Source organism: Puntigrus tetrazona, chromosome 14 (genome assembly GCF_018831695.1).
Source record: "Puntigrus tetrazona isolate hp1 chromosome 14, ASM1883169v1, whole genome shotgun sequence".
NCBI classification, from domain to species: Eukaryota; Metazoa; Chordata; class Actinopteri; order Cypriniformes; family Cyprinidae; genus Puntigrus; species Puntigrus tetrazona.
This window is the reverse complement of record NC_056712.1, coordinates 14,478,241-14,490,527: the sequence shown is the minus strand read 5'-3', so window position 1 is coordinate 14,490,527 and position 12,287 is coordinate 14,478,241. Positions and strand designations below refer to the sequence as shown.

At 39.5% G+C, this 12,287-nt stretch overlaps 3 protein-coding genes across 3 annotated transcripts; 1 reads left to right on the top strand and 2 right to left on the bottom strand.

Annotated features, from left to right (window-relative positions):
* Window positions 1–152: 152 nt before the first annotated feature.
* On the bottom strand, window positions 153–2,230 carry crybb1l1 (crystallin, beta B1, like 1). The gene is made up of 5 exons (XM_043257791.1): window positions 2,133–2,230; window positions 1,926–2,044; window positions 1,709–1,841; window positions 1,489–1,631; window positions 153–743 (listed from the first exon to the last, which is right to left on the bottom strand). The coding sequence occupies exons 1-5, from the start codon at window positions 2,223–2,225 to the stop codon at window positions 572–574; spliced, it is 660 nt and encodes a 219-aa protein (XP_043113726.1). The 5' UTR covers window positions 2,226–2,230; the 3' UTR covers window positions 153–571.
* A 2,019-nt stretch (window positions 2,231–4,249) lies between these two features.
* Window positions 4,250–6,550, top strand: cryba1l1 (crystallin, beta A1, like 1). The gene is made up of 5 exons (XM_043257825.1): window positions 4,250–4,369; window positions 4,593–4,711; window positions 4,813–4,954; window positions 5,875–6,017; window positions 6,104–6,550. Exons 1-5 carry the CDS (start codon window positions 4,256–4,258, stop codon window positions 6,249–6,251), a joined length of 666 nt encoding a protein of 221 aa, XP_043113760.1. The 5' UTR covers window positions 4,250–4,255; the 3' UTR covers window positions 6,252–6,550.
* Window positions 6,551–7,247: 697 nt separating this feature from the next.
* Window positions 7,248–12,277, bottom strand: LOC122357433. Its single transcript, XM_043256819.1, has 5 exons — window positions 12,169–12,277; window positions 11,813–11,900; window positions 11,184–11,737; window positions 8,394–9,804; window positions 7,248–7,817 (listed from the first exon to the last, which is right to left on the bottom strand). Exons 2-5 carry the CDS (start codon window positions 11,898–11,900, stop codon window positions 7,504–7,506), a joined length of 2,367 nt encoding a protein of 788 aa, XP_043112754.1. The 5' UTR covers window positions 12,169–12,277; the 3' UTR covers window positions 7,248–7,503.
* Window positions 12,278–12,287: the final 10 nt, after the last annotated feature.

Below are 12,287 nucleotides of genomic sequence, written 5' to 3'. Positions count from 1 at the left end.
TTACTGCAAGTTTATTACAATTTTTATTGACAGCCATGATGACGGATTCACAAAGACAGAAGTCTGGTATCAAGCTTTTAGCATTTTATTCAAAAGGTGACCAGGATTCTGTACAGCGGGCAAAGGGAGATTTCTAGGGCACAGGAGTTTTCCTCTCCTCATCCCTTTATTTCTCCCTCTCTCTTTCCATCCTCCTGGGGAAAGGGGGATGTGAGCCGGGAAAAGAACAGATGACAAAAAGTGTTATAAATTATGGAAGGAAAAAAAGAAACCATGCAGGAGAGAAAGAGAGGAGAGGAAATAGGGAGGAAGAGGGAAGTGTTTTTATCGGTGCCTCCATCCCAAACAGAGACACTCAGAGGCCTGGGACATTCACAGCACCGCTGGGCTTTAACAGATCGACAGACTCAGGCTGCAATGTGAGCCAGGGAGTCTGCCATCCCAAAAACATCTGCCCCTTCATAGCAGCAACACGGGAAGATGCAGCCTCTCAGACGTCTCTCCTCCTCTCCTTCCTCTTGCGCCCCTCTCCCTCTACTCCACCCCTCCTCTTCCTCTCCTGGTCTGGCCCTCACTTGCTGGCCATGGTGTAGCAGCCGTGTGGGTGCCACTGCATGTCACGGATACGCCTCACAGACTGAAACTGAGGGCAACGGGCGCCGTACTCGTTAAAGTGTCTGTATTCACCCTTCTCCAGCAGGTACTGGCTGCCACGGTATCCAGGGTACTGATAGCCCACCCAACTGAAGAAAAAAAAGAGGTTAGTTTGTGCACCCTTGATACTGTGCTAGGTGTATTAAAACCAGGGTCAAACTAAAACCATAAAAAAAACTTTTTGTAAATTAAATTTTTTTTTTTTTTACAATATGTTTTATTTTATTTCAGCTAGTTTCCCAGGTAAAACATCTCTTTTTCATTTTGTTGTACTTTATGTACTAAAATAAAGTAAAACAAAAACATTAAAGACATTTAATAAAATAATAATAATAACTCAATAACAAATTAAAGTGAAAATGTACACTATAAATATAAATAACAAAAACATAAAAATAAGTATTAAAATAAAATATTAAAATAAAATACTTACATATTACTTTTTTAGTTAGTGCACCCTTGACTATGCATGAATTACTTTATGTTTTTAAATCCAGGGTTATCATAGACTAAAATCAATTCACTTAAATCATTAAAAAAAATTAAAATATAATTATTTGATTTCAGCTAGTTGCAAGGTAACGTTGTTCTTTTTCAGTTAGCTTACTTTGATACGAAAAAGACTTGATACACAATAAAAATTCTATTTAATTTGACAAAAATCATTAATATGTCACCTGAACGTATTTTACAGTTTTTGTTAATTGTAATAACTTTCTGTTAATTGTATACCTTGTGTAATTTATTCTGAGATCACCTTAAAAATCTTACACTGATCTTGACATGATATTAAAAAGTGAATAAATAAATGATTGAAAGATCTTTTACACTTACGTTCCGCAGCTGACCATGATGCTGCCAACTCTGTCAGTGAATCCGTAGGAGAACAGGCTAGGAACATCATCATCCATGATCTCCATCTTGCTGCCCTTGTACTCTCCCACCTCATACAGGCAGATCTTGTGCTTCTCAGGGTCCTGCAGAAGAAGAGGCGATGAATGCATCGTGAAGGCATTCAAGCAATGGGCCTACCATTGTGAGAGCATTTACGCACCATTCTGACGGGTCTGAAGGACAGCAGGTAGTCGTTCTTCTGGCAATTGCTCCAAGAATCCCAACGAGGATACTCACCCTTCTCCAGGATGTACATCTCACCGCAGAAGCTCATCTGCTCAAAGCCCACAAAACTGCAGAGCGTACACAAAGAGGTGAGTGGGGTATGTCATTCATTTTAAATCGCAAGTGTTTAATACAGATGCACGGGTGCTTACGGGCCACACTCCACACGTAGTGAGCGAACTCTGTCCATGCCCATTTCACAAACATTCATGCACTCGGCGTTAATCTCGATCATGCGTCCCTGGAAGTTTTCCTGGTCGAACACATACATCTAACAGACAGAGAGAAAGCTATTATTATCATATTAAATCAATGAGCAGTCACAAATGCACATGCGTGTGTTTATTTGAAAGCGTTACCCTGTAGGACATCATGCCCATCTCGGACTTCTTGCTCTGGGCTGCCTTGCCGTCGGTCTGGGAGGCAGTCTTTTTCTCTCCACTGGAAGACATGGCGCCTGAGGTAAAATTAATAATAAAAAAAATTAAAGGAAAGAATATTCATAAAACTCTCATAAAACTGAGTGAAATTAATAAAGAGATGGCAGGGCTGACAACTGTGATATAAAATATTTGTGGCTGGAAAAAAGGGATAAAGTGTTTTAGGAGATTAAAAATACAAAAAACATGTTTTGAATGGATGCAAGGGATTTTAGGGGAAACTATTTTAAAGTGGTAGGGACGAAGGGAAGTGTAGGATGTTGTTGATGGTGATGTTGCAAATCAAAACTTGCCTCTTGTACTCTCTAAGCTGTTAGGTTAAAGTTTAATGTGCGTGTGTGTGAGTGTATATTGTGATGTCTTACCTGTATGTTCAGTGAGTGTGTGTCCGTACCCAGGGTTCACTCTGAGAGTGTTTGTGTCTGACCATGCTCTCAGCTCTTATACCCTGGCGCTGAGTCTGTGAGGATTACACCGAAACAATGAAACATGCTGCGTTCAGCACGCTCACAGAAAAGAAGCCTCTCATCATCAGCACACAGTGAGAAAGAGAGTATGTGATAGACAGAGAGGAAAATAATTCAACAACCCACTTACAACTTCAGACTTATCACCACACAAACCTGGACGTTCGAGCTTAATACATAAACAATATGAACGACAAAAGACTAACTATAGGTCACCGTTTATGATCTTTATATTTTCAGCACATTTTGGGCTAAGGATGCACGTGTAGTAGGCTACTGGGGCGACCACAAATAAGACAAAATAATAAAATAAAATAAAAGTCTTATACTTTATACATACACAAAATATGTATATATCACAATATGCGATATAAATAAATTAGAGTGAATAATAATAATAAAAACAGCATGAAAAAAATCTAAAATGAATACACTATGAGTGTATAAAAACACTGAACAACAGAAAACAACAATGAACAATCATCTGCTAATTTAACATGAATATTGTGTGAACATGTTACCCTTAGGGTTCATTATGGGTTCATCTATGTTTTGGGCGTATAAAGTAAGATTATCCTTCTGGTATTTTACAGTGTTTTACAGAGGGGTGTTTAAAAATAAATAAATAAATAAATAAATAATATATATATATATATATATATATATATATATATATATATATATATATATATATATATATATATATATATATATATATATAATATGTCCCAGAAAACAAGTTGTAAAATCTTGAGAGGGCATATTTAGGCTCGTCAACATGTGTTTATTTAATGACACACTGTACAATCTTTGGTCTCCAGTCTTGATGTAAATGTTACATCCTTGCAGCTAAATCGGTAACTTGCACGAAAACTGAAGTTTCCCCACTGCACGCGCAGCAGCCCAAACCCACGCTCAGCTGGAGCAAGTTTTACTCTGCTGAGCTAATCCTGCTGTTTCACGCTCATTGTGAGCAGGAGTGCTGACCTGCGCGAACATACTGGGACCCAGCCCTTTGTGTGCCCAGCTTTCACCCAAAACACTGCGCTGCACTTGCCAGTGAATGGGCTCACAACAGCCATGTGGCACTTCTATAGTATGTGCTGAGCTGGCGACCTTGCGGTCTGTGCCGCGCGCCCGTCAGAACGCACTTCACGCGCACGGCGCGCTGCGGCCGGTATAAAACCGAAGCGCCAGGTTCTCTCAAAGCTCCACGCGAAACCGGCGTTAAGGCGCGTGCCACACTCGAGCTCAGTGACTAAAAACGGTAAGATCCCAAATTACATCTCACGGAGCTCATGGCACAATTCTACATTTAGTATGGTCTACTTTGCAAACATCTTCTCAGTACGGCCACATTATGCGAACAGTTTTTACTTTACTTTAAGAGTTTACATTTTATCACAAATTATAGCTAGTTTATTAATCAAGCAACGAATTAAGCTAATATATCGATTGCTATATGTTTTAAGTAATTTTATTAAATCTGTAATAGGCTAATGATAATACAGTCTACTTATAAAAGCCTATGTTGTTTTGTTCATCACATTTCAGTGGGGTTTTTTTGGACTAAAGATGTTGTTGTTTTTTTGTATTACATTTTTAGATATAAAGATGTATAGGTTCACTCGATCCGCCATGATGCAGCCCATGATCAACTATGGCATGGGAATGGCTCCTTTCTTCAAGGTAAACTGCCGTTAACACACACACACACACACACACACACACACACACACACACACACACACACACACACACACATTTTAGTCCCTTTTGAAATACCCAGGAATGTAATATAAATAGCAGTTATTCTACTCCTGCATCTAATAGATCATTAGGATATGGTATGAAGAATTTTTGCACGTATGTTATAGGAAATCACTTAACTTTTGTGCTTTTGTTCTGCTAGGTGACTGTGTTTGAGCAGGAACACTTCCAGGGAAAATGTCAGGAGTTCACCTCAGAATGCTGCAACATCCAGGAGTGTGGCTTCGACAACATCCGTTCTATTCGCGTTGAGAGTGGCGCGTGAGTGACAGCGTTTGTCAACAATATACAGTATGCACTAGGAAAAGATTTCCACTAACTGTGCATCCCCGTGTTTGACTGGATGTGCTCTCTTTCTGCAGCTGGGTGGGTTATGAGCACCACGACTTCCAGGGACAGCAGTTCATCCTGGAGAGAGGAGAGTATCCTCACTGGGATGCCTACAGTGGGAACCTGTCATACCACGTGGAGAGACTCATGTCTTTCAGACCTGTCTACTGCGCTGTGAGTTATTCACTCCCTTATACTATATACTACAAATCTTAAAAGCGTATTGTGTTTTGTGCTGGACTGTATGCATATATATATATATATATATATATATATATATATATATATATATATATATATATATATATATATATATATATATATATATATATTTAGCAAGTGCAAGTGTCCATAACAGGATTTATTCAAATAGAACAAGATGAATTGGTCTGGTCATGTGATCTCAGCATGCCAGTCTCAATAGGTCAACTAGTTGAGATTGCCTATATAGTATATATCACATCATGCAAGCATATTGTATGTTTTCATGTAAAGTTAACCATATGTATTTTTATATATTTGTATGACTAGAGTCTTTCTCTATTAACATTTATTTCTCTTTCGCTATTAACATATTTTTTTGAAATATTATTTATGTATTCACTATTTATTTTTAAGTACTATTTATTAATCTCTTAACCTTTTTAAATGAGTTAAACAATAACGGTACAATAACAGTATCATTAAATTGAATTTCTTTGGTCTATTTAGCCTTATTATTTATTATTTTTCTAGATTTATTCTATTATTTGATTCTAGTTTTACTAGAATGCTTAACAAGACAAGTTTTTTTATTAAATATTTTTCTTTTATTTCTTTTAGCTTTAATTCAATCAACAGAAAATGTCATAACAGTTTTAGTTGTCAATCAAGTAGCTGAAGTTGTCAGCACACCGAAAAAATTTGATCAAAACAAAAAGGTCTAAGGTCTTGGGACAAAGACTAAACATCTTTTATTTTAATGCAGCTAACAGCTGATTTTTAAGTGCACAACAATTCCTGTTGAAGTTTTAGTTAACAACAACAACACTGATAAAATCACTTGATTTTGTGGATATGTGGGGTCTGATATCTCTCTCTCTCTCTCCCCTCAGTCCCACCAGAGCAGTCGCATGACCATTTTCGAGAGGGAGAACTTCCTGGGCCGCTGTGTGGAGCTGTGTGACGACTACCCCTCTCTGCAGGCCATGGGATGGTGTAGTCCTGAAGTGGGCTCCATGCATGTGCAATGCGGAGGGTGAGTCTCTTCTCTCTATTTCCCCATTATTTCTTTCATTTCAACACGGAAATACCCGACCCTCATTTCTCCATCTCTGTGCGCAGCTGGGTGTGTTACGAGTTCCCAGGATACAGGGGAAGGCAGTACATCATGGAGTGTGAGAGGCATAGCGGAGACTATCAGCACTGGAGGAACTGGGGATCCCACAGCCAGACCCCTCAGATCCAGTCCATTCGCAGAATCCAGCACTAAGAGCTCAGGTTCACCAGGGGACACTACACCGATCACCCTGCCGCCCGAAAAACACACCTCACACATACATACTCTCACACTGTTTTTCCTAACGAGTGTCTTTTTATTGCTAGGAACACATAACATCATGTTTTACACGAGGGTGCCAATCACATTTCTGACTATGACTAATGTCTGGTGATAAACAACACCCTCTGGAGGTGCTCTACACAACCAATTCAATCCAAAGCTAAGTTAGGCCATATCCCTGGAGGGGGACTGGCTGAGAGCAGCTCAGGTGTAATGTGTAGGAGGAGGACAAAAACAACACAGACAAATAAATGCTTAATAAATAAACTTGTGTTCACTCAGTGACTCAGTTCTGTGCAATTATTGTGTGTGAGGATGTGAGTTACATTCATTTCATTATAACCAATCCATAATCCAGTTAATTAATATAATATCATATCTTATATATGGTAACATTACTAGTATTTGACCACAAAGAGTAGATAGTTTAAGAAAGGTGTTACACCTTTTTCCTGAATTCTTAGTAAATCACCGCTGATGCTTCTAATTAAAACAATGCAGATGAGTTTCCCTAAGTAATATGTTTACAGTGCATTTATTTCATACTCAGTTCAGACCAATTAACATATTTACATATGACTTGGAGACTTACAGATCTAAAAATTATAATTAAACTTTATTTGGAGAACTACTTGTGCACAATATTAAGCCCATAATGTTTTTTAATGAGAAATGAGTTGTTCCAATTTATTAGACTTTAAATATACCAGTTATAAAGTATGATTATAGGGTGCATAAATATGTAAATGTATTCGTAGTATACTTGGCATGTATTTTAAATACATTTTAGAATATTTCTACATCAATGTTTATATTTTGAACACGTGGAAACCCATATTTGAACACAAGAACAACCGAGGTTGGATCCATGACTTTATTTGAGCATGGCTACAAAATACAGCACATGGCAAAAAAAACCCTCTGCAGTCTCAATCATTACGAGGCATGGTTGCGAGACACAAAATAAATGCTAACTTTCAGAACATAAATGTATAAATATTACCTGAAACCGAAGCCACCAAAGGTCGAAAGAGCACATTGTGCGAACTATGTACTGAAATATACACAAGAAAAAGGTCCCATGTTCTACGTCTAATCATTTGAAATAGTGTTTCAAATATGCACCAACATCCATTCGTTCAGAACTAAACGGTAGTAAACAGTAACAACAATTGGCACAAGCTCAATTACATCCTAAACTTATCACATCAATCTCGTCGTTTTCCTCACTGTCTTCTGTGCTGAGCACGTCTGCAGTGATTGGCAGCACAGAGAAGGACTCAGACAAAGAGCTGGAGACCTCCGCAACATCAACATCCTCATCCTCATCTGAAATGGCTATTGACCCTTGTGAGTTTCCAAGTTTCTCAAGGGGTATGGTGGGGTTTTGTTCATGTGAGAAAAAAGACTTCTCTGTCGTGTTTTTAAGCAAGATGCTTTCTGTGCTGCACCTTTTGCCGTCCTCCATTAGTCTCTCTCCTTTTGACACGCTGCAACCTTTAAAAAAATGATTACAAGAGAAAAATGTTAATAAAAACTGATTATTAGAATTTTATTACAAACGATTAGTCTGTTAATGTATACTATCTTGTCTAAATAAGAAAATAAATAAATCATTAAAATTGGCAGGGCTGTTATAGTTCAAAACTAAAACAGAACACGGTAAAATATTAGATGAAAAACGTAAGCACAAACAAGAGGTTGTTTTGGCAATCGTGTGAAATAAAATAAGCTTAAGAACTAAGATGGATAAAAGTAGAACTGAGACAAAATATGACAAAGGCACATGGCAAAATAAATAAAACGGAAATTAAATAGAAAATACAAATTATGAAAGCAGTTCATTCAAAATTATATAACATAACTTTACATAAACAAACAAATAACACTGGTGTAAAGTAATTTAGGCATGACAAGCATTATCATATACAATAACAAAAATCTAGACACTTTTTTTGTGAAAAATACTTATATGTGAACACTAGATGGCAGCAAAGGCAATATAAGTAGCTATAAGTAACATAGAAGAATATCAACATTTTGACAGTAGACTAAATTATTTTGAGCTCTTACCATTAGCTGAAGCCAGATTCTGCTGAAGAAAAATGTTCCTCTGGTTACCACTTCTTTCCTTATCTTCTTGGTTTATTCTGCTTATATTGTTCTCTTTAACCCTGATTCTAGGGTTCTTCTCTTTATTCTCGGTCAATTTCACCACATCTCCACGCTCATGTGTATTTGTCAGCCTCTCACTTCCTTTCTCATTTTCCACAGTCCACATTCTGCTGTCTTTTCCCTTGTGCTCTTCCTCCATCTTCTGGTGATTTTCCAAGATATTTTTCATTAAATCAAAAGCAGAAAGAGTTGGACAGGACCTAGTGGATGCATTCCTCACGGCTGATAGCTTGGGTTGGGATCTCCCTGTACTGCACTGCTCCTTTAACGTATTTCCTTCTAGAAAAGTCTCGGCTGTCTTTCTTTTAGCATGTTCCACTTGCTTCTGTTTTACAAGATTGGACACCGAGGATTTTAAACGACCCAAAGACTTCAAAGTTTGTGTGTTCACATTTTGGCCACTAGACATATTTATGACTTTGCTTAATGCACTTGCAACACTGCAGCTGGAGTCATCTGTGCCGCTGAGGCACTTTTCTTTACTATGCAGCCTGCTAGTTTTTTTCTTACTCTTTTTCTCCTTTGGTAGAGAAGAGTCTAACTTCATCTCCACCGTTTGTTCTTTTTGTCTTTTTCTCTTCCGTTTGGCTGGGAGCTCATCTCTCCCAGGCAGTTCTTCAAAACCATCCAGCTTCCTCTTCCTACTCTGGCTCCTGGTCATCCTGCCAGATTTAGTCTTCAGTTCACTTTGCAGGCCTGTCGGTTTCTCCATTTTCACACCCGACACCTGCCAGAGAGATGATGGTTTCTGGGACCTACGAGCAGATGATACTCGTGGTCTGTTCTCGGTTAATGAGTCTTCCGCTCCCCGTGTTGTGTTTACAGAATTCGTGTGGACTGTGTAACTCTGTCCACAGCTCCGGCTTCCATCTGTTACGCTGGGCACCATCCCATCTTGGACGTCTGGATCACATATACCGACGTGTTGCTCAAACATTCTCAGAAAACTATCAAGTATGTCGGTCAGCTCACCTTCAGCTTGCGACTGGATTATACCCAGATCTGCGAGCTTAACTGAGGACTGCGTTCTTGTGTGATCCATGCTGGAATCTACAATTATTCCATTTTGATTGCTGGGCATGAACGGGAGCTGCGCAATAACATCATCTAGAAGCCAGTCCATTGGCTGAGTGAGGCCGGTCTGATTGGCTGCTGGGAGAGCTGTGGTATGCAACAGGGATGGAGCTGAAGGGTTCGAGGTTTTCTGATCAGGTGGTGAAATTCGACTGAAATTTTGGGGAACATCTGGTTTGGGCAAGGGATGTTTGAGGGGGCGACCTCTTCGCCTTCTTTGAGGTGGAGCTGTATCCTAAACAAAAGGAGACAAGTTTTTTAATTCAGATAACATTAGAGCAACCGCTTAGTTAAATTTATAATCTGAAGGGGTCATATCATACGTTCATACTTTTACATTTAATGTAATGAAAACTATCTTATGCTCATCAAGGCATTTGTTAAAAATAACTATAGCAAAACAGTAATAATGTGCAATGTTATAAAATAACCGTTTTCTGTTTTAATATAACATATCTATGAACTTTTATAGTAAGCTGAATTTTCAACCACCGACGACCATTTAGAAATAATTGTAAAATACTGATTTGGTGCTAAGCTAATATTTCCTATTATTATTAATACTGAAAACAGTTGCGCAACTTAATATTTTTGTGGAAACAGTAAACACAGTAAAAAAAAACATCATCTTTGATGAATACGAAGTTAAAAAGAAGAGCATTTATTAAAATAGATTTTGTAATGTTATAAATGTAATTTTTATTTAATACATTCTTAATGGGCTTACTGATGCCGAACGTATGACTTGTAGTGTATTTTTTATGTTTTAAATATATATTTGACGTACAAGTGTCATGCATCATCACATTCATCGGTCTAAAACACTGCACATTTTAGCGACAATTAATTGTTCTTGAACAGACTTTTTGGTTTGAGTATTCCAAGTATGTTTTCACGTATTCATCATTTGATTTATTATGATACGACCCATTTAAATCATTCATTCAAACAGAAATGAATAAAAGGAAAATATTTGTTATTTTTTAAGTCATACCTCCTCATCTAAAGATGTCGTGAGACACCTACCTCACACACTGGTTCTATCAATCTGTCTCTGCTTCCTGTCTGTCTCTGCCTGGGTCGGCCCCTTGATCTGCCTCTCTCTCCTTCCTCTTTCATCGCTCCTCTGCCTTGTCGTCTCCGTTTAAGCTTCTCCTGATTTCTGAACATCTGTCTGGTGTCTAGGATCCTGCCAACCCTACCCCCGCCTTGCCCCATCCGGGCCGACCTCGCCACTCTTCCGCACCTGTTCATATTTTGCTCTTTTTTACAGAATCGCAATCCTTCTTCCTTCAAAGCAAATCCTCCACAAGCCCCCGCCCTCCGCACCCTGGTCGCCCTTCCCTCAGTTTTGACATCCCCGCTCATCCCTTTCTGACTCTGCCCCCTTTGCCCTGCACCCTGCGTGATGTTGGTGTCAAGAAAGTAATTTATAAAACCTGGGATGTTGTTCTCAAATGCTTCTAAAACACACCTTTCCTCACCCTGTGAAACGCCCCCCAATGCTGGCTGGCTCTCTCTGGCCAACGGCTCAACATTAGTGCTACGAGAAGGATAAGCGTGAGGTGGCAGTGGGTTTGGAGGCTGTTGGTATGAAGCTGAAGGGGCACATACATAGACCTTGGGTAAGCAGGCCGATCCGCCGGCTGTGGGACGCTCCGCAATTTCAGGGACCACATCCACGACTTGAATGGAAGGTATGTTCCCTGGATCACCCTGGATGCTCTGAAGTGTGGTGTCAGAGCCATCGGTGTACGGGCAGAGGCCCTGAACGGTCGTCCACGACGATGTCCTGATCAGATTAACACTTTCGATGGCCTCTTTGGGGTTTTGGCATTCAGAAGGAACAGCCTCGGTTTGACACTCTCTCTCCGCCACCTCTTTCATGCACTCCGTCTGCGTGTTTCGTTCAGTTGCAGGCCTCTTCGGTACTTGCTGAGGCATGTTGATGCCGAGTTTGCAGGCTGCTGACAGGACTTCCTCTTTGTTCTCGCTCAGTTGACCCGAGTACAGCAGACTGACCAGACTGAGCAACGTACAGGACTCCACAGCTTGGACTTCAATCAGTCTCCTCTGTCCGTTTCGGGGCGACGGCATGGCCGACAGAGCCCCACAGAGCCAAGGACTGAAGGCAGACAACACACAGCTGTGCACCGGCACTGACACATCTGGACAGGGTGGAGGAAGTACAGTAAACATAATGAAAGATGAAAAAGAATGAGACGATGTAATGTAGGTCAAACCTCCAGTCTGCAGCACGATGTCACAGAACTCTGCCCTGCTCTGTTGTTTTTGCAGCTGTTTCACGAGAAGCGTCTCGAACGTCAACATCTGAAGACACACAGACACAAATGCAAAGCATTGTAAAAATATGCAAGCTGTAAAATATTGAATGGTGTCGTGTCTCCATACACCTGTTTAGGTTCGGGACCGAGATGTGCAAACAGTTGTTAACATGATTTACTTTTCGCGTGGAAATTATAAACAGATAAATATATAATTGTGTTTAAGCGACTACAAAAGTTCCATGCTAGATATTTAAAGCAACCCAGCTGCAAACGGTCAAAATAACCTTCGCGTATAAAAACTAACATCTGACCTTTTATGGCATGAGAAAATTGCACAACTACTGTCGCTTATCCAATTTTGTCACTCCTTTTCTTGTGTCGAGATCACTGAGTTTAAAGAAGGGTCGCACGTGACTCGAGGATCTCTACA

What these genes read in the sequence shown, in the direction of transcription:
- crybb1l1 (XM_043257791.1), bottom strand. Translation starts at nt 2,225, where the DNA reads ATGTCTTCCAGTGGAGAGAAAAAGACTGCCTCCCAGACCGACGGCAAG. An exon ending in TGGGCATGATGTCCTACAGG is followed by an intron (nt 2,045 to 2,132) that starts GTAACGCTTTCA and finishes TCTGTCTGTTAG; the next exon opens with ATGTATGTGTTCGACCAGGA. An exon ending in CTACGTGTGGAGTGTGGCCC is followed by an intron (nt 1,842 to 1,925) that starts GTAAGCACCCGT and finishes TACGCTCTGCAG; the next exon opens with TTTTGTGGGCTTTGAGCAGA.
- cryba1l1 (XM_043257825.1), top strand. Translation starts at nt 4,256, where the DNA reads ATGTTGTTGTTTTTTTGTATTACATTTTTAGATATAAAGATGTATAGG. An exon ending in GAATGGCTCCTTTCTTCAAG is followed by an intron (nt 4,370 to 4,592) that starts GTAAACTGCCGT and finishes TTGTTCTGCTAG; the next exon opens with GTGACTGTGTTTGAGCAGGA. An exon ending in ATTCGCGTTGAGAGTGGCGC is followed by an intron (nt 4,712 to 4,812) that starts GTGAGTGACAGC and finishes CTCTTTCTGCAG; the next exon opens with CTGGGTGGGTTATGAGCACC.
- LOC122357433 (XM_043256819.1), bottom strand. Translation starts at nt 11,900, where the DNA reads ATGTTGACGTTCGAGACGCTTCTCGTGAAACAGCTGCAAAAACAACAG. An exon ending in CCTGCTTACCCAAGGTCTAT is followed by an intron (nt 9,805 to 11,183) that starts GTATGTGCCCCT and finishes CCTTTTGTTTAG; the next exon opens with GATACAGCTCCACCTCAAAG. An exon ending in GAATCTGGCTTCAGCTAATG is followed by an intron (nt 7,818 to 8,393) that starts GTAAGAGCTCAA and finishes ATTTTTTTAAAG; the next exon opens with GTTGCAGCGTGTCAAAAGGA.